The 27,865-nt window shown below is 40.5% G+C and overlaps 1 protein-coding gene across 29 annotated transcripts in view; it reads right to left on the bottom strand.

Annotated features, from left to right (window-relative positions):
- COL25A1 (collagen type XXV alpha 1 chain) overlaps nucleotides 1–27,865 on the bottom strand; it is a 505,896-nt gene that overhangs the window by 182,382 nt on the left and 295,649 nt on the right. For 27 of the 29 annotated variants that reach the window (XR_001902741.3, XR_647184.4, XR_647185.4 and 24 more), the window contains exon 5: nucleotides 21,274–21,291. The exons of the other annotated variants lie outside the window; for them this stretch is intronic. Coding sequence is in view for 23 of the 27 variants with exons in the window: in XM_021938695.2 (XP_021794387.2) it covers nucleotides 21,274–21,291 (18 nt within the window). In the remaining 4 variants the exon portion in view is untranslated. The remainder of the gene's footprint in view (nucleotides 1–21,273; nucleotides 21,292–27,865) is intronic. 29 annotated transcript variants of the gene reach the window in all.

Here is a 27,865-nt window from a genome sequence, read left to right as displayed (position 1 = left end):
TCATTTGGAGAGACAAAAAACAAACCTTAAAGTGTACAGGCTAACATTAACTTGGTGAAAGATTAGACTCTTCTACACTCACTGTGCTAACAAGATTTAAGCATGCCCTACCCAAAAGAAAGAAAACAGAACAAAATGTTTCTGGAACTCTTTTTCTAACTACTATCATATAGCATTCCTCATTTTAATCTCTTTCTATCCAAAAAATAAGTATATATTTAAAATGTGGTGTCAGTTGAAATGTCTGAAGATGTTCAGAGAGAAAATAAAATTAGCCTATCAAGAATTTTGGTTAGGATATAAAAATTGCCAAATAGGCCGGGTGCAGTGGCTTACGCCTATAATCCCAGCACTCTGGGAGGCCAAGGCGGATGGATCACTTGGGGTCAGGAGTTTGAGACCAGCCTGGACAACATAGTGAAACCCGTGTCTACTAAAAATACCAAAAACTAGCCAGGTGTAGTGGTGGGGCTGTAATCCCAGCTACTCAGAAGGCTGAGACAGGAGAATCGCTTGAACTCGGGAGGCGGAGGTTGCAGAGAGCTGAGATCACGCAATTGCACTCCAGCCTGAGCAACAAGAGCAAAACTCCGTCTCAAAAAAAAAAAAAGATTTCAAACAAAAGAATCCATAAAAATATATATGTGAAGTTATATCTACAGAAATAATATACATTACAAAATTTATAAAAAAAATTTTTAAAGTTTGAAATATTTCAAAGTGAATTAATCTTATTTCACTGAAGAACATTTTGAACTAAAACTCTTTGCTCTCTTTAAAGAAAATTATACACACTGTGTGCACATAAATGCTTATTTTACATAGAGGGTCCTATGCTATAATGATATCTCACAGTGATCGTTGCTCCATGTATTTCTTAACTTTAATATTGAATTATTTATCCCAAAAATCTATACATTTTGAGGTTATTATTATATTAAGTGCTTTTCCAGCAAGTAAAGTACCACCTCTAAGGGCAATATCAAGTCATTATGGCTCTATCTCAGTATGAGTGCTTATGTGAGAAGGTATATATGTGGGTGCTTACATGTGCATAAATATGCCTTTATTAATAACAGTTATATATGTGTGCCAATACACTGTTTTAAGTGCTTCATTAGGTCATGTATTAAGTTAAACGAACTATTTTCATTTTGCATTGAAAAACTGGAGGAAAAAAGTTAACTTGTCCAAAGTCATGCAGCTCATAAGTGGTAGACCACAACTTAAACCCAGGTACCTACCCCTGGAGCCCATACCCTTCACCCTGTATGTGTTTCATATGCTATTGTACAAATAGACTGCTAAAAGCTGATATTTTCAGTAGGCTCAGAATTTCATCATCAAATGCATATAAAATTATCATTAAATCTGAATGATTAAATATATACATTTATTTAACAGAAATTTATTATGCATTTTCTATAGATCAGTATTGTATAAAGATGCAATAATGAGTAAATTCAGGGAGTGATAACAGCTTCTACAGATGCAAAACATTGTTGGACTAAGTTAATTGTTCATGAAATGCTATGTGTTATTCACCTTTATTCAGGCAGAATTGAGAGGAATATATTTGATAGAAAACATAGCATTAAGTAGGCAATAGAAATTCTTCAGCTAATTTCAGTGAGAAAAATTCTAAGATAAAAGTAAACTCTGAGATGATACTATACCATTTAAATACACAAATGATCATGTAAAAATAATGAAATATGGATTATAGTAAAATAAGTAAGCCATTATACCATGTGTACTCTTAAAGACATAAACTATCTAGTGTACAATGGAGTTTTTCATATCATATTAACCATCTACTTCATAAAATATCAAAAACTCTAATATAATAAGACTTTTATTATCATTCTCTTTATAATGTAACCACCACATAAAATATAAATAACAGAGAATGATAATACTTTGCAAGTCTAGCATGATTTCTTTGGGATAGACTACATTCTTAGCTTAATATGACAGTTCTATTGTGTAGGGAGCAAAATATTTTCTGCACACACATGCACACATATGCATGCAAAGGCACATGCTTTTTGAATTTCTTGGAGAATGTATATTTACTCCCACCCTCTGCCCCCAAGTCAGGCTATACGATCTGAAAAGGGCTGGATTGGAACACAAACATGAAATATGGGAATTTCTAAAGTGTTAGGTTAGAAGGAGCTTAGTATATAATTAAAAACACATGAATAGAAAGTTAAATGCTGCCCCAAATATAATATTTTATTCAGGAATAATTTCTTTATAAGGCACACACAGCTTGAGTTTTGTAAATTTTAGTACAATACTGTGAAATGAAATGAATGATTAGAATACACACACAGAAGGAAGCAAAGAAACATTTGGGGGAAAAGGCAAAGTGACATCCTCCACTTCTTTTCAAGAGCATCTGAAAAAGTACAAATGGCAGCCTCAAGTCTCTGTGTGCAGTTGTCTGATGGTATTTGCTTGTGGTTTCTCTTACATTTTTTTCTCACTGAGTAATACAGAATTACAACATGCATAACACTTTAGTCCTCCAAATTCCTAAGGGAATTATATCTCCTTTATGTTCATGCAACTCCGAAAGAGAGTTATGAGGCTTTGAAACTAACAATTTTATGCAAAAGAAATGGCCTTAGAATGGAAGGCCATTAATACAATGTCCCACTATTTCACTATCCTCTGTTGAAGATACTGACGGGGTTATTTGGGCCAAAGTCATGGTCAATATATCTTGGTAAAGAATACAGGATAGAATCTTGAGAAACTTTTAAAATATGACTAGTTTCTACAATTTTTATCAAAGTCTTTATTAGTGGAAGAATATTGATATCTAAGCAATATGGGGTTGTACACAACCACCGTGAACTACTTTCTATGACAGTCCTAAGAAAGCCAAGCCTCGGACCCCACAAATAGTTACAAAATGAAATAGCATATCATAAGTATGGCCCTGGGTTAGTACTGTTTATTTTCACCACAGATTAAATATCGATATAAATAAACTACTATAATGAAGGAAACAAAGGTATCCATACTCCAAACCATATGGAAGCAACTTAATTGAAACTGTTAAATGTTCAGTAAAGTCTCAGGCCTTAAGAACCTCAGAGATGTTCCGGAAGGGGGGCACTCAAGATGGCTGAATAGGAACAGCTCCAGCCTCCGGCTCCCAGCATGAGCGACAAAGAAGACAGGTGATTTCTGCATTTTCTTTTTTTTTTTTTTTTTTGAGACAGAGTCTGGCTCTGTCGCCCAGGCTGGAGTGCAGTGGCCAGATCTCAGCTCACTGCAACCTCCGCCTCCCGGGTTTACGCCATTCTCCTGCCTCAGCCTCCGGAGTAGCTGGGACTACAGGCGCCCGCCACGTCGCCCGGCTAGTTTTTTGTATTTTTTTAGTAGAGATGGGGTTTCACTGTGTTAGCCAGGATGGTCTCGATCTCCTGACCTCGTGATCTGCCCATCTCGGCCTCCCAAAGTGCTGGGATTACAGGCTTGAGCCACCGCGCCCGGCCGATTTCTGCATTTTCAACTGAGGTACTGGATTCATCTCACTGGGGTGTGTCAGACAGTCAGTGCTGGTCAGTGGGTGCAGCCTGACAAGCGAGAGCTGAAGCAGGGAGAGGCATTGCCTCACCTAGGAAGCACAAGGGGGAAGGGAATTCCTTTTCCTAGCCAAGAGAAACTGAGACACACAACACCTGGAAAATTGGGTAACTCCCACCCTAATACTGCGCTTTACCAAGGGTCTTAGCAAATGGCACACCAGGAGATTATATCCCACACCTGGCCCAGAGGGTCCCACACCCACGAAGCTTCCCTCATTGCTAGCACAGCAGTCTGAGATCTAACTGCAAGGCGGCAGCGAGGCTGGGGGAGGGGCACCCGCCATTGCTGAGGCTTAAGTAGGTAAACAAGGCCTCCAGGAAGCTCTAATTGGGTGGAGCCCACCGCAGCTCAAGGAGGTCTGCCTGCCTCTGTAGACTCCACATCTGCGGACAGGGCACAGCTAAACAAAAAGCAGCAGAAACCTCTGCAGATGTAAATGTCCTTGTCTGAAGGCTTTGAAGACAGCAGTGGTTCTCCCAGCATGGAGGTTGAGATCTGAGAACAGACAGACTGCCTGCTCAAGTGGGTCCCTGACCCCTGAGTAGCCTAACTGGGAGACATCCCCCACTAGGTGCAGACTGACACCTCACACCTCACACAGCTGGGTACACCTCTGAGACGAAGCTTCCAGAGCGAGAATCAGACAGGAACACTCACTGTTCAGCAATATTCTATCTTCTGCAGCCTCCATTGCTGATACCCAGGCAAACAGGGTCTGGAGTGGACCTTAAGCAAACTCCAACAGACCTACAGCTGAGGGTCCTGACTGTTAGAAGGAAAACTAATAAACAGAAAGGACACCCACACCAAAACCCCATCAGTTCATCACCATCATCAAAGACCAAAGTCAGATAAAACCACAAACATGGGGAAAAAGCAGTGCAGAAAAGCTGGAAATTCGAAAAAATCAGAGCGCATCTCCCCCTTCAAAGGAATGCAGCTCATTGCCAGCAACGGAACAAAGCTGGACGGAGAATGACTTTGACAAGTTGAGAGAAGAAGGCTTCAGTCGATCAAATTTCTCAGAGCTAAAGGAGGAACTGCATACCCAGTGCAAAGAAACTAAAAAACTTGAAAAAAGAATGGAAGAATGGATAACTAGAATAATCAATGCAGAGAAGACCATAAACGAACTGATAGAGGTGAAAACCATGACATGAGAGCTATGTGACAAATGCACAAGCTTCAGTAACTGACTCGATCAACTGGAAGAAAGAGTATCAGTGATTGAAGACCAAATGAATGAAATGAAGCGAGAAGAGAAGTGTAGAGAAAAAAGAGTAAAAAGAAATGAACAAAGCCGCTAAGAAATATGGGACTATGTGAAAAGACCAAATCTATGTCTCATTGGTGTGCCTGAAAGTGACGGGGAAAATGGAACCAAGTTGGAAAACACTCTGCAGGATATCATCCAGGAGAACTTTCCCAACCTAGTAAGGCAGGCCAACATTCAAATTCAAGAAATACAAAGAACACCACAAAGATACTCCTCGAGAAGAGCAACTCCAAGACACATAATTATCAGATTTACCAAAGTTGAAATGAAGGAAAAAATGGTAAGGGCAGCCAGAGAGAAAGGTCGGGTTACACACAGAGGGAAGCCCATCAGACCAACAGCAGATCTCTCGGCAGAAACTCTACAAGCCAGAAGAGAGTGGGGGCCAATATTCAATGTTCTTAAAGAAAAGAATTGTCAACCCAGAATTTCATATCCAGCCAAACTAAGTTTCATAAGGGAAGGAGAAATAGAATCCTTTACAGACAAGCAAATGCTTAGAGATTTTTGTCACCACCAGGCCTGCCCAACAAGAGATCCTGAAGGAAGCACTAAACATGGAAAGGAACAACCGGTACCAGCCACTAGAAACATGCCAAAACGTAAAGACCATCGATGCTAGGAGAAACTGCATCAACTAATGAGCAAAATAACCAGCTAATATCATAATGGCAGGATCAAGTTCACACATAACAGTATTAACCTTAAATGTAAATGGAATAAATGGCCCAATTAAAAGACACAGACTGGCAAATTGGATAAAGAGTCAAGACCCATCAGTTTGCTGTATTCAGGAGACCCATCTCACATGCAGACACACATATAGGCTCAAAATAAAGGGATGGAGGAAGATCTACCAAGCAAATGGAAAACAAAAAAAAGCAGGAGTTGCAATCCTAGTCTCTGATAAAACAGACTTTAAACCATCAAAGATCAAAAGAGACAAAGAAGGCCATTACATAATGGTAAAGGGATTAATGCAACAAGAAGAGCTAACTTCCTAAACATATATGCACCCAATACAAGAGAACCCAGATTCATAACGCATGTCCTTATAGACCTACAAAGAGACTTAGACTCCCACACAATAGTAATGGGAGACTTTAACACCACACTGTCAACATTAAACAGATCGATGAGACAGAAAGTTAACAAGGATATCCAGGATCTGATCTCAGCTCCAGTTCAAGCAGCCCTAATAGACATCTACAGAACTCTCCACCCCAAATCAACAGAATATACATTCTTCTCAGTACCACACTGCACTTATTCTAAAATTAACCACATAATTGGTATTAAAACACTACTTAGCAAATGTAAAACAACAGAAATCACAACAAACTGTCTCTCAGACCACAGTGCAATCAAATTAAAACTCAGGACCAAGAAACTCACTCAAAACCGCAGAACTACATGGAAACTGAACAACCTGCTCCTAAATGACTACTGGGTAAACAATGAAATGAAGGCAGAAATAAAGATGTTCCTTGAAACCAATGAGAACAAAGACACAATGTATCAGAATCTCTGATACACATTTAAAGCAGTGTGTAGAGGGAAATTTACAGCATTAAATGTCCACAAGAGAAAGCAGGAAAGATCTAAAATCGACACCCTAACATCACAATTAAAAGAACTAGAGAAGCAAGAGCAAACAAATTCAAAAGCTACCAGAAGGCAAGAAATAACTAAGATCAGAGCAGAACTGAAGGAGATAGAGACACAAAAAACCCTTCAAAAAAAATCAATGAATCCAGGAGCTGTTTTTTTGAAAAGACCAACAAAATAGATAGACCACTAGCAAGAATAATAAAGAAGAAAAGAGAGAAGAATCAAATAGATGCAATAAAAAATGATAAAGGGGATATCACCACCAATCTCACAGAAATACAAACTACCATCAGAGAATCCTGCAAACACCTCTATGCAAATAAACTAGAAAATCTAGTAGACATGGATAAATTCCTGGACAAACACACCCTCCCAAGACTAAAACAGGAAAATGTTGAATCTCTTAATAGACCAATAACAGGTTCTGAAATTGAGGCAATAATTAATAGCCTACCAACCAAAAAAAGGCCAGGACCAGACGGATTCACAGCCGAATTCTACCAGAGGTACAAAGAGCAGCTGGTACCATTCCATCTGAAACTATTTCAATCAATAGAAAAAGAGGGAATCCTAACTCATTTTATGAGGCTAACATCATCCTGATACCAAAACGAGGTAGAGATACAACAAAAAAAGAGAATTTTAGGCCAATATACCTGACGAACATCGATGCAAAGGTCTTCAATAAAATACTGGCAAACCGAATTTACCAGCATATCAAAAAGCTTATCCACCATCAGGGATGATCAAGTCAGCTTCATCCCTGGGATGCAAGGCTTATTCAACATACACAAATCAATAAATGTAATCCACCAAATACACAGAATCAATGACAAAAATTACATGATTATCTCAATAGATGCAGAAAATACATGCAGAAAACTACATGATTATCTCAATAGATGCGGAAAAGCCCTTCATGCTAAAAACTCTCAATAAACTAGGTATTGATGGGATGTATCTCAAAATAATAAGAGGTATTTATGACAAACCCACAGGCAATATCATACTGAATTGGCAAAAACTGGAAGCATTCCCTCTGAAAACTGGCACAAGACAGGAATGCCCTCTCTCACCACTCCTATATAACATAATATTGGAAGTACTGTCCAGGGCAATCAGGCAAGAGAAAGAAATAAAGGGTACTGAATTAGGAAAAGAGGAAGTCAAATTGTTTCTGTTTGCAGATGACATGATTGTATATTTAGAAAACCCCATCATCTCAGCCCCAAATCTCTTTAAGCTGATAAGCAACTTCAGCGAAGTCTCAGGATACAAAATTAATGTGCAAAAATCACAAGCATTCCTATACACCAATAATAGACAAGCAGAGAGCCAAATCATGAGTGAACTCCCATTCACAATTGCTACAAAGAAGATAAAATACCTAGGAATCCAACTTACAAGGGATGTGAAGGACCTCTTCAAGGAGAACTACAAACCACTGTTCAATGAAATAAAAGATAACACAAACAAATGGAAAAACATTCCATGCTCATGGATAGGAAGAATCAATATCGTGAAAATGGCCATCCTGCCCAAGGTAATTTATAGATTCAATGCTATCTCCATCAGGCTACCAATAACTTTCTTCACAGAATTGGAAAAAACTACTTTAAAGTTCATATGGAACCAAAAAAGAGCCTGCATTGCCAAGACAATCCTAAGCCAAAAGAACAAAGCTGGGGGTATCATGCTACCTGACTTCAAACTATACTACAAGGCTACAGTAACCAAAACAGCATGGTAGTGGTACCAAAACAGAGATATAGACCAATAGAACAGAATAGAGCCCTCGGAAATATTACCACACATCTACAACCATCTGATCTTTGACAAACCTGACACACACAAGCAATGGGGAAAGGATTCCCTATTTAATAAATGGTGCTGGGAAAACTGGCTAGCCATATGGAGAAAGCTGAAACTGGATCGCTTCTTTAACCGTATACAAAAATTAACTCGAGATGGATTAAAGACTTAAATGTAAGACCTAACACCATAAAAACACTAGAAGAAAACCTAGGCAATACCATTCAGGACATAGTCATGGGCAAAAACTTCATGACTAAAACACCAAAAGCATTGGCAACAAAAGCCAAAATTCACAAATGGGATCTAATTCAACTAAAGAGCTTCTGCACAGGAAAAGAAACTATCATCTGAGTGAACAGGTAACCTAAAGAATGGGAGAAAATCTTTGCAATCTATCCATCTAACAAAGGGCTAATATCCAGAATCTCCAAAAAACTTACACAAATTTACAAGAAAGAAACAACCCCATCAAAAAGTGGGCAAGGATATGAACAGACACTTCTCAAAAGAAGACATTTATGTAGCCAACAGACATATGAAAAAATGCTCATCATACTGGTCATCAGAGAAATGCAAATCAAAACCACAATGAGATACCATTTCACACCAGTTAGAATGGCAATCATTAAAAAGTCAGGAAACAACAGATTCTGGAGAGGATGTGGAGAAATAGGAACACTTTTACACTGTTGGTGGGAGTGTAAATTAGTTCAACCATTGTGGAAGACAGTGTGGCGATTCCTCAAGGATCTAGAACTAGAAATACCATTTGACCCAGCCATCCCATTACTGGGTATACACCCAAAGGATTATAAGTCATGTTACTATAAAGACACATGCACACATATGTTTATTGTGGCACTATTCACAACACCAAAGACTTGGACCCAACCCAAATGTCCATCAATGATAGACTGGATAAAGACAATGTGCCACATATACACCATGGAATACTATGCTGCCATAAAAAAGGATGAGTTCATGTCCTTTGCAGGCACATGGATGCAGCTGGAAACCATCATTCTGAGCAAACTATCACAAGGACAGAAAACCAAACACTGCATGTTCTCACTCATAGGTGGGAGTTGAACAATGAGAACACATGGACACAGGGCAGGGGACATCATACACCAGGGCCTGTTGAGGGGTCGGGGTCTGAGGGACGGATAGCATTAGGAGAAATACCTAACATAAATGACAAGTTGATGGGTATATCAAACCAACATGGCACATGTATACGTATGTAACAAACCTGAACATTGTGCACATGTACCCTAGAACTTAAAGTAGAATAATAATAATTTTTAAAAAGCTCTGCAAAAAAAAGAGATAAAAGAAAAAAATGTTCATGAATAATTATAACACAATTTAAAGAGGAAACCGGAGGAAGGCAATTAATATTCACTGAGTGATTGCTATGAACTAGGCACCACATTAGACATCTTACATATATTATCTTATTTTAATCCTCACACTGTTGAGATAAGACATAATTATCTCTGCTGCACAGATGAGGAAAATGAGACTAGCCTGATTGAGTAACTTGCCAAAGATAGATAGCTTGCAAGTGTTGGGATTTGAATTATGTAACCTGTCTGATCAAGGTCCATGCCCCTCTATTTTAATTGTAAAGTGTTATATAAAAAGTCACACAGTGCCAGGCTTGGTGGCTCATGCCTGTAATCCCAGCACTTTGGGAGGCTGAGGCAGGAGGATCACTTGAGGTCAGGAGGTTCAGACCAGCCTGGCCAACATGGTGAAACCCCTTCTCTACTAAAAATACAAAAATTAGCTGGGCGTGATGGCACAAGCCTGTAATCCCAGCTACTTGGGAGGCTGAGGCAGGAGAATCATTTCAACCCAGGAGGCAAAGTTTGCAGTGAGCCGATATTGTGCCACTGCACTCCAGCCTGGGCAACAGAGTGAGACTCTGTCTTAAAAAAAGAATATATATATATATATATAAAAAGAGAGAGAGAGAATGTTGTCAGGATTCAGAAAAAGGGAGAAATTACATTTAGTTAAGGGAGAGTAAAGACTTGTTAATAGAAGAAGCAGCATTCAGATATGAAGGGGTATCCTATTTGGATGTGTGGAAACTGAGTGTGTCCAGGGGTTAGGAGGAAAAGCTACTATAAGAAAAGGCAAAAAGAAAGATTTGAAGAGAAAAGAAGTAAATGGTTTGATTTGTTCTGGGGGAAGCATAGTCTAGAAAGGGCATTAATGAAAAATTAATGGGAGATTAGGCTAGAAAACAGGCCAGGTAAGAGGATTTGAATGTCAAGCAAGAATCTAGATTCTATTGTATTCTAAATGAAAAACATATTAAGACTCAAGGTTTTTAGGTCAGAAGAGTGACATAATCAGAACTATGATATATAATTGTATTAGGATGCTGCTGGTTGATAGTACACTCAATCCTAAATGCCTGCACTACAGATACAGATAAAAAGCTAACTACTCACTTTCCTGACTTGCCTCCCTGCAGCAATGAGTGGCCAGACAACAGGCATATCTTCACAGTGGGCAGAATGGCAATGGGGAAACCAGGGTTAAAAGAAACAGGCATGTGAGATCCTGTCAGGTAGGCAGTGAGCTACAGAGTTTAAACTGTTCAGTCTGCCGCTGGCAAAGCTGCACGAAGCATTAGTACTGTGACTTGAATACCTGGCAGTAGTGAGGAATGGGAAAGGAGAACTGGGATGAAGAGTACAAGGTAGAAAGGGAATGCAGAGACGGGGATCCAGGAAATGACTTAGTTCCAGAGCAAGGGTTTTTGAATCTGGGCAGAAACTTAATTGTCTGAGAACTAAGGCATGACTCTAGGACCATTCTTAGAATAACAGTATTGACCCTGAGTTACCTGCATATTGGAAAAGGGCCTATTTAAATGCCTCATGTTTAAGGTCTCCATTGAACCTGGAGATTACCCAGATGTGCAGATGCAGAGCAGGACTTGCAGGTGGGGTTAAAGTCATCCTTGGAAGGGATGGGTCTGCAACATTTGAGAATTTTGACACTTTATAGACTATTATTGATAACATTAAAAGTATTATCACAAGAGATGTGACATTTTTCCAAAGAAGATATACCTAGGGCCAACAGGGATATGAAAAGGTGTTCAGCATCACTATTCACCAAGGAAATGAAAATCAAACCATAGTGAGATATCACCCCACACCTGTCAGAATGGCTATTGAAAAAAAAGACAAAAGATAACAAGTGCTGGTAAGGATGTGGAGAAAAGGGAATCCTCGTACACTGTTGGTGGGAATATCAATTAGTACAACCATCATGGAGAATTGTATAGAAGTTTCTCAAAAAATTAAAATAGAACTACCATAGGATGTAGCAATCCCACAGCTGGGTATATATCTGAAGGAAGTGAAATCAGTATGTTGAAGAGAAATCTGCATGCACGTGTTCACTGCAGCATTTCTCACAATAGTCAAGATATGGAATCAACCTAAATGTCTATTAGCTGATGAACAGGTAAAGAAACTGTGGTATACATACACAATGGAATATTATTTAGCCACAAAAAAGACTATCCGCCATTTGCAACAACATGGATAAACCTGGATGACATTGTGCTAAGGGAAATAAACCAGACACAGAAATATAAATATTTTATAATTTCATAATTTCATTTAAATGTGAAATCTAAGGAGGTCAAACTCATAGAAGCATAGAACAAAGGCTGGAGGGTGGCAGAAATGGGGAAATGTTGGTAAAAGGGCACAAATTTTCAATTACAAGATGAACAAGTTCTGAAGATTGAATGTACAACATGGGTGGTGAAAAATTATAATATTGCACAATATATATGTATGTGAAATCAGCACATTGTACATCTTGAGTATATTCAGTCTTTGTCTACTAAGTAGTTTTAAATAAAAATATAGATACAATTTTTTTTTTGTTTTACTTTAAGTTCTGGGATACATGTGCAGAACGGGCAGGTTTGTTACATAGGTATCCATCTGCCATAGTGGTTTGCTGCACCTATCAACCCATCATCTAGGTTTTAAGCCCCGTGTGTATTAGGTATTCGTCCTAATGCTCTCCCTCTCCTTGTCCCCCACCCCTGACAGGTTGTGGTGTGTGATGTTCCGCTCCCTGTGTCCATGTGTTCTCATTGCTCAACTCCCACCTATGAGTGAGAACATGTGGTGTTTGCTTTTCTGTTCCTGTGTTAGTTTGCTGAGAATGATGGCTCCAAAAGCAATTGCAACAAAATCCAAAATTGACAAATGGGACCTAATTAAACTAAAGAGCTTTTGCACAGCAAAAGAAACTATCATCAGAGTAAACAGGCAACCTACAGAATGGGAGAAAATTTTTGCAATTTATCCATCTGAAAAAGGTTTAATATCCAGAATTTACAAAGAACTTAAACTAATATATACAATTTTTAAAATTAAAAAAACCCAGAACTATCACAAGAACACAGACTGGGTCTGTTTATCTACCACAATTACACTGCCTTATTGTGCCTTGCACATTGTGCTTTGAATATAGGGGCTAGTACTTGTTGAGTAGTTAATTGAATTATGTTAATATGAATTAATGAACAAATATCAGGGTAAATTTCATTTTAATAAATTTAGCCTTACTCTCAAAAACTCTCATTACTTCTAGTTTGAAATATAAAAGGCCGGGCGTGGTAGCTCATGCCTGTAATCCCAGCACTTTGGGAGGCTGAGGTGGGTGTATCACCTGAGGTCAGGAGTTCGAGACCAATCTGACTAACACGGTGAAACCCCGTCTCTACCAAAAATTCAAAAATTAGCCGGGCGTGGTGGCAGGCGCCTGTGGTCCCAGTTACTCGGGAGGCTGACACATGAGAATAGCTTGAACCCGGGAGGCGGAGCTTGCAGTGAGCCGAGATTGGGCCATTGTACTCCAGCCTGGAAGGCAGAGCGAGGCTCCATCTCATAAAAACAAAAACAAAATGAAATACAAATGCTCATCTGCCTTTTCTTTCATTTCTCTGTCTTCTTTCTGCCTTTACCCTCTGTTGTTGCTTGTTATTTTTCCAGGTTGCTGTGATATTATTCACTTTCTTCCCCTCCTTTTCCTCTCCAAGAGTTTTATTTCCCTTGATTCAGGAGATTCACAGCAACATCCTCTCTCTTCATTTCCCTGGCCCCTTTTCCATCTTAACCACAGCTGTGAGGATTGCTTTTTTAATTCTAATACCCTTTCACCATCTCATTTCCCTTGTCAAGAACCATTTTCTCATTCATTTAGGTAAATGCAGACTCACCTCTCTTCCCTGAGGTCTCCTTTCTTATTTAATTTCATACTATGACTGTAAAAGAATTTGCTGCCATTTAGCTTTCTAGTCCCAGCAATTCTCAACAATCTATGCTGTCTTCAGCTTTAGGAAGATGATCAGAACCACTCACTGAATAAAAGACACTTTCCCTTTTTACCATCAGTCAGCAAAATAAAACCTTATTAATCTGGAAGGCTTTACAAAATAACGTGTGATATACAAGTAGATTTGAATGTTTTTTTTTTACTCTCTAAGGAGGAGTTTGCACTGTATAATATAAATACTATGAATATGATGATGTGGGAACGATAGAGTTTGGATATTTGCCCCCACCCAAATCTCTTGTTGAAATGTAATCCCCAGAGTTGGAGGTAGAGCCTGGTGGGAGGTGACTGGATCATGGGGGTGGATTTATCATTAATGATTTAGCATCCACTTGGTGCTGTCCTCGAGACAGCAAATTCTCACAAGATCTGGGTGTTGAAGTGTGTGGCACCTTCTCTCTCTCTCTCTCCTGTTTTTGCCATGTGATGTGCCTGCTCCGCCTTTGCCTTCCACTATGATTGCAAGCTTCCTAAGACTTCCCTAGAAGCTGAGCAGATGCCAGCACCACGCTTCCTGTAAAGCCTGCACTACCATGAGTCAGTTAAATCTCTTTTGTTTATAAATTACCAGTTTCATGTATTTCGTTATAGCAATGCAAGAACAGCTTAACAAAGAGAATGTTGAACCTATGCAAGACAATTCACCCTGACATAAACACTTGCACGTGAATAACAAGTTGTTAATTACAATTCTGTTCAAATCTTTTAATAAGCTTTAAAGGATGCACAATCTCTATATTAGTCCATTCTTGCATTGCTGTAAAGAAATACCTGAGACTAAGTAATTTACAAAGAAAAGAGGATCAATTGGCTCACGATTCTGCAGGCTGCACAGGAAGCATAGCAACTTCTGCTTCTGGGGGAGGCTTCAGGAAGCTTCCTTGCCAATCACGGCATAAGGCAAAGGGGGAGCCAGCACTTCACAAAGTCAAAGCAGCAGCAAGAGAGAGAGGGAAGGGAGGTATTACGTATATTTTTAAACAACTAGATCTTATGAGAACTCTATCAGAAGGACAGCACGAAGGATGTGGTGCTAAACCATTCATGAAAGATTCACCCCTATTGTGTCTGGACTTGGTGGGTTCTTGGTCTCACTGACTTCAAGAATGAAGCCACGGACCCTCACAGTGAGTGTTACAGTTCTTAAAGATGGTATGTCCGGAGTTTGTTCCTTCTGACGTTCAGATGTGTCTGTAGTTTCTTCCTTCTGGTGGGTTTGTGGTCTCGCTGGCTTCAGGAGTGAAGCTGCAGACCTTCACCGTGAGTGTTACAGCTCATAAAGGCAGTGCAGACCCAAAGAGCAAGCAGCAGCATTTATTGCAAAGAGCAAAAGAACAAAGCTTCCACAGTGTCAAGAGGACCCCAGTGGGATGGCACTACTGGCTCAGGCAGCCTGCTTTTATTCCCTTATCTGGCCCCACCCACATCCTCCTGATTGGTCCATTTTACAGAAAGCTGATTGGTCCGTTTTGACAGGGTGATGATTGGCGCATTTACAATCTCTGAGCTAGATACAGAGTGCTGATTGGTGCATTTACAATCCTCTACCTAGACATAAAAGTTCTCCAAGTCTCCACTAGATGAGCTAGACACAGAGCACTGATAGGTGCATTTACAAACCTTGAGCTAGACACAGAGTGCTGATTGGTGCATTTACAATCCTCTACCTAGACATAAAAGTTCTCCAAGTTCCCACTAGATTAGCTAGACACAGAGCACTGATTGGTGTGTTTACAAACCTTGATCTAGACACAGAGTGCTGATTGGTGCATTTACAATCTTCTAACTAGACATAAAAGTTCTCCAAGTCCCCACTAGATCAGCCAGAGACAGAGAACTGATTGGTGCATTTACAAACCTTGAGCTAGACACAGAGTGCTGATTGGTTCATTTACAATCCTCTAGCTAGACATAAAAGTTCTCCAAGTTCCCGCCTGACTCAGGAGCCCAGCTGGCTTCGCCTAGTGGATCCCTCCCAAGCCAAGGCCACTGGTGGAGCTGCCCACCAGACTGGTGCACCTGGACTCCTCAGTCCTTGGGTGGTCAGTGGGACAGGGCACCCTAGAGCAGGGGACAGTGCCCACTGGGGAGGCTCAGGCTGTTTGGGAGCCCACCGCAGGGGGAGATGGCCGAGGCCCAGCAAGAATTCCAGAGCAGTGTGTGGGGGCCGGCAGTGCTGGGGGACCTGGCGTGACCTCTGCAGCTGCTGGACCGGGTGCCAAACCCCTCACTGCCCAGGCCAGCGGCGCTAGTCGGCTGCTCCAAGTGTGGGGTCCCTGGAGCCCACGCCCACCTGGAACTCATACTGGCCCTTAAGTGTAGCAGCCCCGGTTCCCACCCGCGCCTCTCCCTCCACACCTCCCTGCAAGCAGAAGGAGCCGGCTCTGGCCTCGGCCAGTCCAGAGAGGGGCTCCCACAGTGCAGTGGTAGGCTGAAGGGTTCCTCAAGTGTGGCCAGAGTGGACGTCCAGGCCGAAGAGGTGCCAAGAGCGAGCGAGGATGGCTACCACATTGTCATCTCTCACTATGATTCAATCACCTCCCATCAGGCCATACCTCCAACATTGGGAATTACAATTCACATGAGATTTGAGTGGGAGCACAGGTCTAAACCATATCAATCCCCCAACTTAAACATTTACAACCCTTTTTTGGAGGAAGTATTTTGTTTGGAAACCTAATTATATCTTACCATAGGAATCACAATATGAATATGGTTTCTTTTCCCAGCCTAATCCACAAAAGCCTATTCTTAAAAGTACCTAAAAGAAATCCCCATTGTACAATAGAATCAGACCATTATTAGTAATAGGGTCTTAATGAAAAATCCATTGAAAGTCAGAAGTGTAGATTTTCGGTGGCAGTAGGCTGGCTAAGAAAAGTCTGAATGGCACGGCTATGACTCAGGCAGGGGTGGGAAATGTGGATTTAAGGGTTGGCTAAGGAAGAATTTGTTTGTAGAAACCTTGCACAGATGACAAGCTGTTTTCCTTAACTAGTTGCAAAAGAAGACGGAGAGTGAAAGAAGAAGTTTAGGCAATGTCCATACCCTTCCATTTTCCCACAGCTAACAGCATGTGCTAGGGAGACCCAGAGCTGGAAAGGAACAGAATTATCAGGCCAGTTATACTGAATTGTACATAAATAACAAAAAAGTTTTGACATTTTAGGTGAGAAATCTTATAAAATCAAAGAAATCAAAAGGGTTGACATTTTAAGAAAAAAGTAGGTATCATTTTGAGTCAACAAAAAGAAGAGGAAAAAAGAAAAGACAAAATTTCAAGTTCCTGTTACTAGACATATACTGTATGTGAAAAGGATAATTTTCAGTGAGCCAAGTAAACAGAACATGGAAATTTTAAGAAAAATTTGATCAAATAAACGAAAGCTTTCAACAACTTAAAAACCCATAACAACTTTCTAATTTTTTTTTTTTTTTTTTTTTTTTGAGTCTCACTCTGTTTCCCAGGCTGGAGTGCAGTGGAGTTATCTTGGCTCACTGCAACCTCCATCTCAGGTTCAAGCGGTTCTCCTGCCTCAGCCTCCCTAGTAGCTAGGATTACAGGTGTGCACCACCACACCCAGCTAATTTTTGTGTGCGTATTTTTAGGAGAGATGGGGTTTTACCATTTTGACCAGGCTGGTCTCAAACACCTGACCTCAAGTGATCCGCCTCCCTCAGCCTCCCAAAGTGTTGGGATTACAGGTGTAAGCCATCGCGTTCACCCTCTAATTTGGGTTTAAAATGCATATTGCTCATTAATACACTATATGTATTTACCTTATAGATCTATGCTAAACAGATTTAATGTACAGCTTATATAAATTTACTCAAAGAAAAAGTAGGCTTATAGTAAGGTGTTAATGTAAGATATAACTATAAAATACAAAAACTCTGCTGCAGATATTTATAATCAAATCTACTACATGTATCATTTCTAAGTGCTCATATTTATGATAGATAAAAATTGTTTTGTGGTTGAAAGCCTATTTAAGGAACAGAAAATCAAACATCACATGTTCTCATTAATAAGTGGCAACTGATTGATGAGAACACATGGACTCATTGTCGGGAGCAACATATATTGGGCACCTGTAGGGGCTTGGGAGCAACACACACTGGGCACCTGTGGGGGCTTGGAGAAGAAACAGCATTGGGAAGAATAGCTAATGGATTCTGGGCTTAATACCTGGGTGATCAGATGATCTGTGCTGTAAACCACCATGGCACACGTTCACCTGTGTAACAAACCTGCACATCCTGCATATGTAACCCTGAACTTAAAATAAAAGTTAAAAAAATAATAAATAAAACTAATTTTGCTGAAGAGTAATTTTTTAAAAGTCAGTTTAAGGTCCACGTTTTTTGTAAAAGAAAATTTCCCAAGAGCAGAGCAGGGGTTAGGAAAGTAGCACATTACAATAGGTAATAGGGAAAACAAAATATACAGATGGATAAGAGCCTATACAAAATTCATCTATAATTTAAAGAGTATCAGAGAAAAGCTAGTGACTATCAAGCACCAAATGCAAAACTTCATGAAGAGTTATTTAATTTCAAATCTAACAATGGAAGTTTCTTTGGAAAAATATTATGATGATGTAGGCGTAAGAGGTAGGCCAGGCTTTTTCTTGGGTACACAACAACAACTCTTCACTTCTTTTCTGAGCTGTGGAAAGATTATGTGAGGGTATGTCTTGGCTTCATGTTTTCCCTCATATGAGGGAAAAGTCAATAAATATCCTTCCTCAATTTATTGACTTCCTTTTACTGTGATGTGAGGAAGACATTTTAAACTAAATGATCATAAGATTTCACATCCACTCAAGGCAAACTGGTAGCCAAAACAAAGGAAACCAGAGCAGGTTTCGAATGGGACCATTTGAAAATGCTGGTTCCAACCTCCTTGCAAATTTTCAACATTTTCCAGCATAGGCAGTTAGGCAGACTATGTTTCTTCAGAGCCATAGTAAATATAGGACCTTATGTGAAGGTGTTCTGAAGTGTCATGATATACGTTCATTCTCAGCCACCATCATCCACGGTTTTTCTGGTCCTGTCCATTCTTGGTTTCCAATGTTGGTTTATGATCTTTCTTCTGTTTATTAACTGTGGCTGTATACTCAAGATTTACTATGACTGTTTTTCTTTTTACAGTTACTCTCTTTAGTATCTTATTAATTACTATGCATTTAATGCTGCCTTTATATTTAATTTCCCAAGTCTTTCTATTCATATCTGAATTTTCTACTCTGTCTTGTCTATAAGACACGTACACTTGGATGTTGTGGCACATGTAGGTGCCTGTCCACCACTACCTGCTCTAAGACAGTGCTAGAATACAGGTCCCATACGTCGCTATGGCTTCCTAAATTGCTTTCACAGCAGGCCAGAAGTGCTGAAAAGCCAGCACCCAGCTGCGACCCTCAACAGTAAAGGCAGGGAAATTAGTGGATAAATCCATCAACTTCCTTGTCCCTCTCTGGGATGATTCTGCAACATGCTCTACACAGTCTCTCAAGATTCCTCAGCAGGATTGAGCCCCAATTGTCCACAACAGTAACCTGCAAATTGAGGCACCCATTTTTTGGTGTTGTTGCCTTCCCTATGTCATTTCTCCACTCTCTCATGATGCTTTCTAGGATCATCTCTCAAATAAATTATTTATGCTCAATTTCTTAAGAACTGCTTTGGGATGCAGGAAAGAAGGTACAGCTAAGACAGAGATCCTATTAATAATTAAAGTATGTTAAAGATTACGATCTCTCAAAATCAACTCTTCAACTTCTTTTATCATCGGCTGTCTCACCACCTTCTCTCAAGGGCTGAGCACTACAAAGTATGAGGGTTTTAGATACAGACTTCAGTTTAGCTCCCAGTTCATGGTGTTATTCACGTGAGTAATTTATCTCTTCTGTTTCTGTATGTTTATACACACACGCGCATGCGCGTGCGTGCGTGCGCACACACACACACACACACGTAGGGTAATAATACTTTCCAAGGCTGTTGTAAGCATCAAATAAAAGAAAACCTGCAAGCTGAATACAGTGGCTCATGCCTGTAATCTCAGCACTTTGGAAGGCAGGCCAAGGCGGGCAGATCACCTGAGGTCAGGAGTTCAAGACCAGCCTGGCCAACATGGTGAAACCCCATCTCCACTAAAAATACAAAAATTAGCAGGGTGTGGTGGCAGGTGCCTGTAATCCCAGCTACTTGGGTGGCTGAGGCAGGAGAATCACTTGAACCCAGGAGGCGGAAGTTGTAGTGAGCCAAGATTGCACCATTGCACTCCAGCCTGGGTGACAGAGCAAGACTCCGTCTCAGAAAAAAAAAAAAAAAAAAAAAAAGCAAAACAAAACCCCCCAAAAAACAAAAGAAACCATGCAAAACACCTTTTACTTGTCTTCATTCCATTATAATACGGTTATTTCAAATTTAGTAAACAAGCTATAACTTTCTCCTATGGGTTTTATTCCATTAATAATTACCTTGAACCAACATGGAATACAAGAGTGAAAATCACAAATGATGAGAATATAGGTATTTTCAGATATCAATACAAATTAATTAAAAGTCAAACTTTCTCATAAGCTTGGTGTGAAAAGAACTTGTTTACTGAAGTATGTGGAATTTTTTGTTTCATTAGACATCTATATATAGAGATCATACAAACCATAAATAATATTCTTGTGATCTGGTATGAGGTGGAGCACACAATAGATAATTCATGATATTGACTACAAAGCTATCATGAAAATGGCTTATTTGTGAAACAATCTAAGGCAGAAATAGCATTCAGTACATCAAGGGGAAAGCGATGGAAGATGAGTTCTGTAAGTAATTATATTATTTATAGGCACTGGAGTATTAAAAGTAAAACATTAATAACTGCATTTTCTTCTCTATAGAATCCTATGGATTATAATTAGTATTGATATTGAATTTGTTGTTTGAGTTTTTTGTACTGACTTTTCATTTCTGAAAACTCACTTCTTCTTTTGTATTTCCGTCTTCATACCACATTCCTCCCCTTCCTAAAATTTGCTTATTTTCTTCAATATGATTTAGGGCTCAGTAAGATTTTCTGTTGACTGCATTCATGCTTAATTATAAATCATGTCTTTGGCAGTTGTTTCTAAATTAAAAATTCAATATCTGTCTGTAATGAATCAAAAGTAGCTGGTAGGATCACAGTCTAAATAATCAGAGTCTGCAGGGATTCACAATATTATTAGTACACGATTAATCAGTACATAATGCAAACCAGTTCAGACTCGACTTTTATGTCATGCTGTCTTACATTAAAGTCCTGTGGCACTGTTTCAGATCAGTTAAGAGTTTTGCTTTATATGATAGTACGTTGTTAAATCTGCCATCTGGCCCAACAGCTGATGTGGCTCACACAACCCTGAAGAGGCCCCAAGGGTTTACTCCCGGGAAATATTTGGTCTACTGTGTGGTGTCATGATTACCAGTTCATAGCTTTTTTATATCTTTTGAAAGATTTGCAGAAAGACCTCCACACTGGAAAAATTCTAAATTGAAAATAATTATTTGCCAGAAAAGAATTATCTTACCTGAGGCCCAGGCTGACCCTGAAATTAAAAAGAAGAAGAAAAAGAAAAACAATTACAAAATTGTATCCTAAGTGAATATTTTCACTACCAAAACTGAAACTAGTTCTGGAAATATTTGCAAATATTTCTGAAGATAATACCCTAACTACTGATAAATTTCACTTGTGGCTTTAAAAAACTCATATCACATCCTACTAGTTTTACTTTATGCTATTTATCTAAAATCTGATATTATAGTCTATTTAACTCCAGAATGACTCCAGGGTTTTAGCGTGCTCTAAAATTTAATTGGAAAAAGAGAAGGTGAAAGGAATACCATACCTAGTATTATCGTGATGAAGGGGTTACTTAAAGGAAGAGTCTTCCAGGACAGGCTATGAGCCCAAACTATGAGCTATTCAAAGCACAGACTGCGAGCTACATATTCAAACATGACAGAGTTACATTTTAAAAAAATAAATGCAGATACTTTAGTGTTAGAGCTCATCAAGTCTTTTAATTTCTCATTATTTCAATAACATTTTAAGTTAATTTAAAAAATAAACCTTTATCTTTTACTTTGCATAACTGAGCCTAAGGACATTTTAAAAGGATATGAGAGGCCTTTGGATCACGCATCCTAACTCTTCACACAGTCAATAGATTATGTGACCTCTGTCCAATCTAATTTATTTTAAATGTCATTTTCTTGTTTAAGCTGATCAAAAATTTCAAAGCAGTATAACTGTAAATGCTTCTAGCTAAAGATCAATCACCTGTGAATAAAAGTATGGATTACATATCAACTTCTTATAACCTCCAACTGGATTTTGTATTAGATGAGATTAAAGAAAATGTTCACACTGAGTTACGAAATCTTAAAAAGTAAATAAATAATGTGCAGTCTCATTGTCTCAGCTGTGTGGCACCAAGTATCACACAGGAAAGTGTGGAGCTAATACAGCTCCCAGAGAAGGCCCGGGAACTATCTCTCTTAGCCTCTCTCCAGGCTTGCAATTTCCTTAGGCACTTGTTCTCTAACTCACTGGGGATAGAACAGATGATTTCCAAGAACTTTGCCTGAAAATGTAGTTGGCAGGTCAAACTAGGAAGGGGAGCCAAACCAAGTCACTGCAGATGTTACTCACCCCAATCCTCTACTTTCCAGTAGTGGAAAGAGAGAGAAAGAGAATAATATTTATTAATTCCTTACCAAGTGCCAGGCACTTTTGGATATACTATTCCATTTATTCCTCATAACTGCCCTGAATTTTTCAGATGGAGAAACTGAGGCTCAGAGAAATAAGCTAAAGGTTACAACTTATACAAACTTATAGAAAAGCCAGAGTTTAAATCCAAATCTGATTTCAAAATTTATGTATTTTCTACCAGGTCATTCTGCCTTTCAGCCTAGAAGTTTAAGCTGACAGTTATATACAGACTTGTTCAAATCAACTATGATACAAGAGCATTCTTCAAGCTGGTAACACTCTAAACTTCCCAACCACTCCAGGGCTGCCACAGCATGAATCTTTGCTTCCAGAAGCATACCTAGGACCAGTAAGCACTCCTTCCTGCAACTGATACATATACAGAAGCCAGTTCAGCAAAGCTTCTTGAGGATAATAGCTCTAAAATCAGCACTAAACATAGAGAAGATTTCTGTGGAGACATTATGAAGGTTTTTTGTTTGTTCGTTTGTCGTAAGGTCTTACTCTGTTGCCCACACTGGAGTGCAGTGGCACAATCACAGCTTACTGTGGTCTTGACCTCCCAGGCTCAAGTGATCTTTTCACCTCAGCCTCCTAAGTACCTGGGACTACAGGCACATGCCACTGTCAATGCCCGGCTAACTTTGTAAAAAAAAAAAAAATTTTTTTGAGTTCTTGCCATGTTGCCTAGGCTGGCTACAAAGGTTTTATCCTAAGAACCACTTACATGTAACTATGGATCTTTCCAGATCCATGTACTGGGTGAAATTACAAACATGTGGTCACTCTTGTGCACTCTTCCCCTGCCCCGCCCCCCACCAACTCCCCTCAGCTCTAAGCTTTTGGTCTTTCTGATGTTTTGAACTAATGCAAACTCAGAAATGTGAATATGTGGCTGGGCGTGGTGGCTCATGCCTGTAATCGCAGCACTTTGGGATGCTGAGGTGGGCGGGTCACTTGAGGTCGGGGGTTTTAGACGAGCCTGGAAAACATCGTGAAACCCTGTCTCTACTAAAAATACAAAAATTAGCTGGGCGTGGTAGCACGCACCTGTAATTCCACCTACTCGGGAGGCTGAGGTGAGAGAATCACTCAAGCCCGGGGAGCAGAGGTTGTAGTTTGCTGAGATTGTGCCACTGTACTCCAGCCTGGGTTATAGAGTGACACTTTGTCTCAGAAAAAAAAAAAAAAAAAAAAAAAAAAACCACGAACATGAATATTTTATAGAATCCCAGAATATATTACATCTCTTATATGTGTTATGTGAAAGTTAAAATGCAGGATTCTGTAAAACCAGGAAGAATTTCTTCAAACGAAAATTTGTTTAGTATAGTTGTGATATTTTCAGACTCCTGTGGTTGTTCTACAAGTGACAGACTTTTCCTGTCCATCTTTAATATGTCGCATTCCTGCCATTACACTGACCAAATGATGTGGCACGATGCGTGCATACACTTATATGCTATTATATAAAATATATATTGCATTATGGATTTTATGTTAGTGATAGAACAAACAGCCATAAATGACTGTTTACTACTAAAAACTGACATCTATATAGGCATTGGAAAGTTTATAGCACTAAAGGAACTCAGATTACTCTAATGTATAATATGAATTTCAGGGGTGTATGGCGTGTGTGTTGGGGGAGGGAACAGGAAAAGGAGAGAAAAGAGGAAGTGGTTGATAGAGAAGCTTCCCACAGAAACAAAGCATACAATGTAACGAATTCAGTAACTCTGATCTAAAACTTGGAATACACAACACAGGCCTTACCACTCTTCTAGGAGATTCCAGGACTGCCTACACCAGGTCCTCTCACTCACTAGGATGTAACAATCTATTCACTAGCAGGCACCTACCTGCAAAAAGACAATCTGACAGTGCAAGTCTTGCAGTCGTCATAATAGAGCCATCTGGCAAAACCAGGGCCATGATCAGAGGAGAGGTTTCTGGGGATATGGTAATGGTATCTGCTCTGAGCAGGAGCCGTGGAATAGAGGGAGAGCAGGAGAGTGTCTCAGAAACTTCGTAGTGACTGACAGCATGTGATGATAAAGACTTTGCCCCAGACTAATCAAAAAGAAACATCTCAGAATTTCCTTAAGCTGCTTCTGAGTAGTTTTATTAATACAAATATTTTCATTCACTACTGAGTATTTTTCTAGTTAATTGTAATTTAAAGGTAGTGACCACTATTGATAATTAACTGGGAAGGTTAACTTTTTCTAAAGGACACCCTGAATGAGTAGTTATAAATTACGATTTATAATTTATAACTACTGTAAGTTGCCTTTTTAAAAATAGAATTCCTGAAAAGATCGTTTTTCCCAAGCAAATCACCAAAATGCTTCATAAATAAAAACCTGAATCTATTAAACGCAAAAGCCATGCCAAGTGAAACAGTTAAGTCACAGACATACTGAAGTCAGGAACATACACGAGAAAGTGGAGAATACTGAGTGCTCCCGGTCACTGACTCACTGTACATCAACAGTTAAATGCAATGCTCTCAGGGCAGCTTAGGTACCAGCAGGAAGAAGAAGAAACAGCAGGAGGAGCTGATCTTAAAAACTGGTCATAAGAACAGCAAAGTGGAAAACAATCAGCCAGTAGCTGATATTTTACAGGAAAGTATTCAAAGGAGGTTGAAAGTTTGGCGATGCAAGTAAGCCACAATGGAACATGATAAATGAGATGACCTGTCACAGGAGTATGCATTACTTTAGGCAACTAAAGAGCAATATTAACTATTCTTTTTTGGACTGTTGTTGATGGCAGCAGCGGCCCATCTGGAGTGGCTGCTGTGAAGATGCTGGCTGCAGCAGAGGAGATGCAGCCAGGACCGTGTGCTCCATGAAGCCAGCGGGGGCAGGAACAGGCAGGATCTCTGCCCCCTACTGAGTTGGTGGGACGGGTGCCCTGCAGTTCTGGGGGCAGCTGCAGCTGCCCAGCCATGGCTCCAGACCCTGGAATTCCCTGCATTTAGGGAGCCTGGGAAGCCCCTTCTGCCCCTGTAGACTTAGAAGTGCCTGCTCCCACTCTCTGGCCTCTCCCCACTTCCAGTGCCGGCTCCAGGGTAGAGCAAAGTTGTGGCTGAGCCCAGACACTGTCACAACCAAGCTGGGTGTCTGCATAATCAGGGCGGTGCTGATATAGCAGCCCCCCAATGCCTCAGCCACCTCCTGACTTTAAGTGCCAATGAGAACAGAATGGAGGCCAGTGGGGCTAAGGGCAGCGCAGTGCAGGCCTGCAGATGCCCCTTGGCATGAACAGCCAAGGTGCCATGGAAGACATGTTGATGATGGTGGGAGGCAGACAGGTTCCTAGGCAGAAAGGGGTGGGTCCCTGGTGAAACCCCTCCTTCAAGCCAGGAAAGGCCTGAAGCCTGGGGACCAGACTGCCAGTTCTGGGTCCAGGCCTGCCCATGGCTGCCCATGGATAAATCAGCACTCACTTTCTTCCTTCTGAAGCCCATAAAAACCCCAGACTCAGACAGACTCACACGGACATGGGGACTACCACCTGCAGAAAGGGGCCACCACTCTGGGTCTCCTCTCTGCTGAGAGCTGGACACTCATCAGGATGACCTGCCTGCAGAAAGGAGCTACCCACTTTGGGTCTCCTGAGAGCTGTTCTGTTGCTTAATAAGTCTCCTTTCCGTCCTGCTCATCCTCCAGTTGTCCATGTACCTCATTCTTCCTGAATGTAGGAAAAGAACTCGAGACCCACCAAATGGCAAGACTGAAAGAGCTGTAACACAAACAGAGCTTAAACACCTGCCCCTCACTCGCCATGCTGCGAGCATCAGTAAAAAAGAAGAGCTGTGGCCCTTCAGGGAGCCCAGACCTAGGGCCTCCCTGAGCCAGGGCTGTGACTCCCTCTTCGGGGCTTTGTGGTTTCTGGTGTCTCCAAGTTTCTGGGTGCCACCACATTCCCCTTGCCCAGACATGGGTGCCCGCAGCAGAAGCCACTTGCAGTGCGTCTTATCCAGCCACAGGTTTGCATGGAGCTGGCACCTGTGACAGCACCTGGAGCTGCCCGCCCCACTGCAGCAGCCAGTGCACCTTGGCTGTGTGCAGTGGCCGGACCCTGCACTCATTCACACACCCTTCACCATCTGGCATCTGGCTCACCCTTGGCATGTATAGGACCCAGGCCGGTAGCACAAGCCAAGCACAGCCTGCCAGGCCAAGTGGGCAGAATGAGCCCAGTGGGTCTGAACAAAACTCAAGCAAAGGCGCCACTGGCCACAAAGGTTTCCAGCTGGAAAAGTGACACCCAAAGGATCCTGTAACATTGTCACAATTATAGTTGCTAGTAAGTGCTAACACAATGCTCTGAATTGACAAACTCATTTGGATCTCTGACTGAGGCAATTAGTTTCACTACATGATACTTTTTTTATACATCATAAATCTGTGTCTTTCCTTTTCAGACAGGACAAATGCTGCTCTCCCATTTAACACACTCACAGATAGGCACAGAAAGGTTGTAGTTTTAAAGTACACTATTATTTTGAAATATTGATTAGGATAACAGATCCACATACATCTTTACTGTGATCAATTTTAAATTCAAAACGTCCATCTACAAAAACTCGAGGAAATATTAGTATTGTTCATGCAACTCTAAAAGGTACTACCTCTGTTTCAAGATAATTAGAAAGAAATTGCCTCAATAACTCAGAAACTCATCATTAAGAAACCCAAGCTTGACTACTACTTTTATTTTAGTACACTCATATTTGGATGTTTTTATTCTCTTGAATTGTTGGATTCCTTGCCATCTAAAACAATCATTTGAAATGATTACTATAATTTCATTATCTTTAAAATTCTCAAATTTACACACTGAGATGTCAAGTTTATTTTTCTTTTCAGGTGAAAGGAAAAGCACCTGTAAAATAAGACCTGTAGTAGGCATCCAGATAAAGCTTTAGAACCACCTCAAAAAGACTCTGAGTAGCTGCAGGATTGTTCTGGTGGCAGGAGGTCTTGAGGGCCAATAGGAGTCCTGTCATGGAACCCTCTCCTGGTCCCTCATCCCATCCTCTTTCTTTTATTTTGAGATGGAGTTTTGCTCTTGTTGCCCAGGCTGGAGTGTAATGGTGCAATCTCAGCTCACTGCAACCTCCACCTCCCATGTTCCAGCAATTCTCCTGCCTCAGCCTCCCAAGTAGCTGGGATTACAGGTGCACACCACCACTCCCAGCTAATTTTTTGTATTTAGTAGAGACGGGGTTTCACCATGTTGGTCAGGCTGGTCTCAAACTCCTGATCTCAGGTAATCCACCCACCTTGGCCTCCCAAAGTGCTGGGACTACAGGCGTGAGCCACTGTGCCCGGTCCTGTCCTCTCAATGGGACCCTTAGCCTTACAAGAGTTGCAGTTTGACCTACA

Source organism: Papio anubis, chromosome 3 (assembly GCF_008728515.1).
Source record: "Papio anubis isolate 15944 chromosome 3, Panubis1.0, whole genome shotgun sequence".
In the NCBI taxonomy this organism is placed as follows: domain Eukaryota; kingdom Metazoa; phylum Chordata; class Mammalia; order Primates; family Cercopithecidae; genus Papio; species Papio anubis.
The sequence above is the reverse complement of the archived record's forward strand: the minus strand, read 5'-3'. Positions and strand labels throughout refer to the sequence as shown.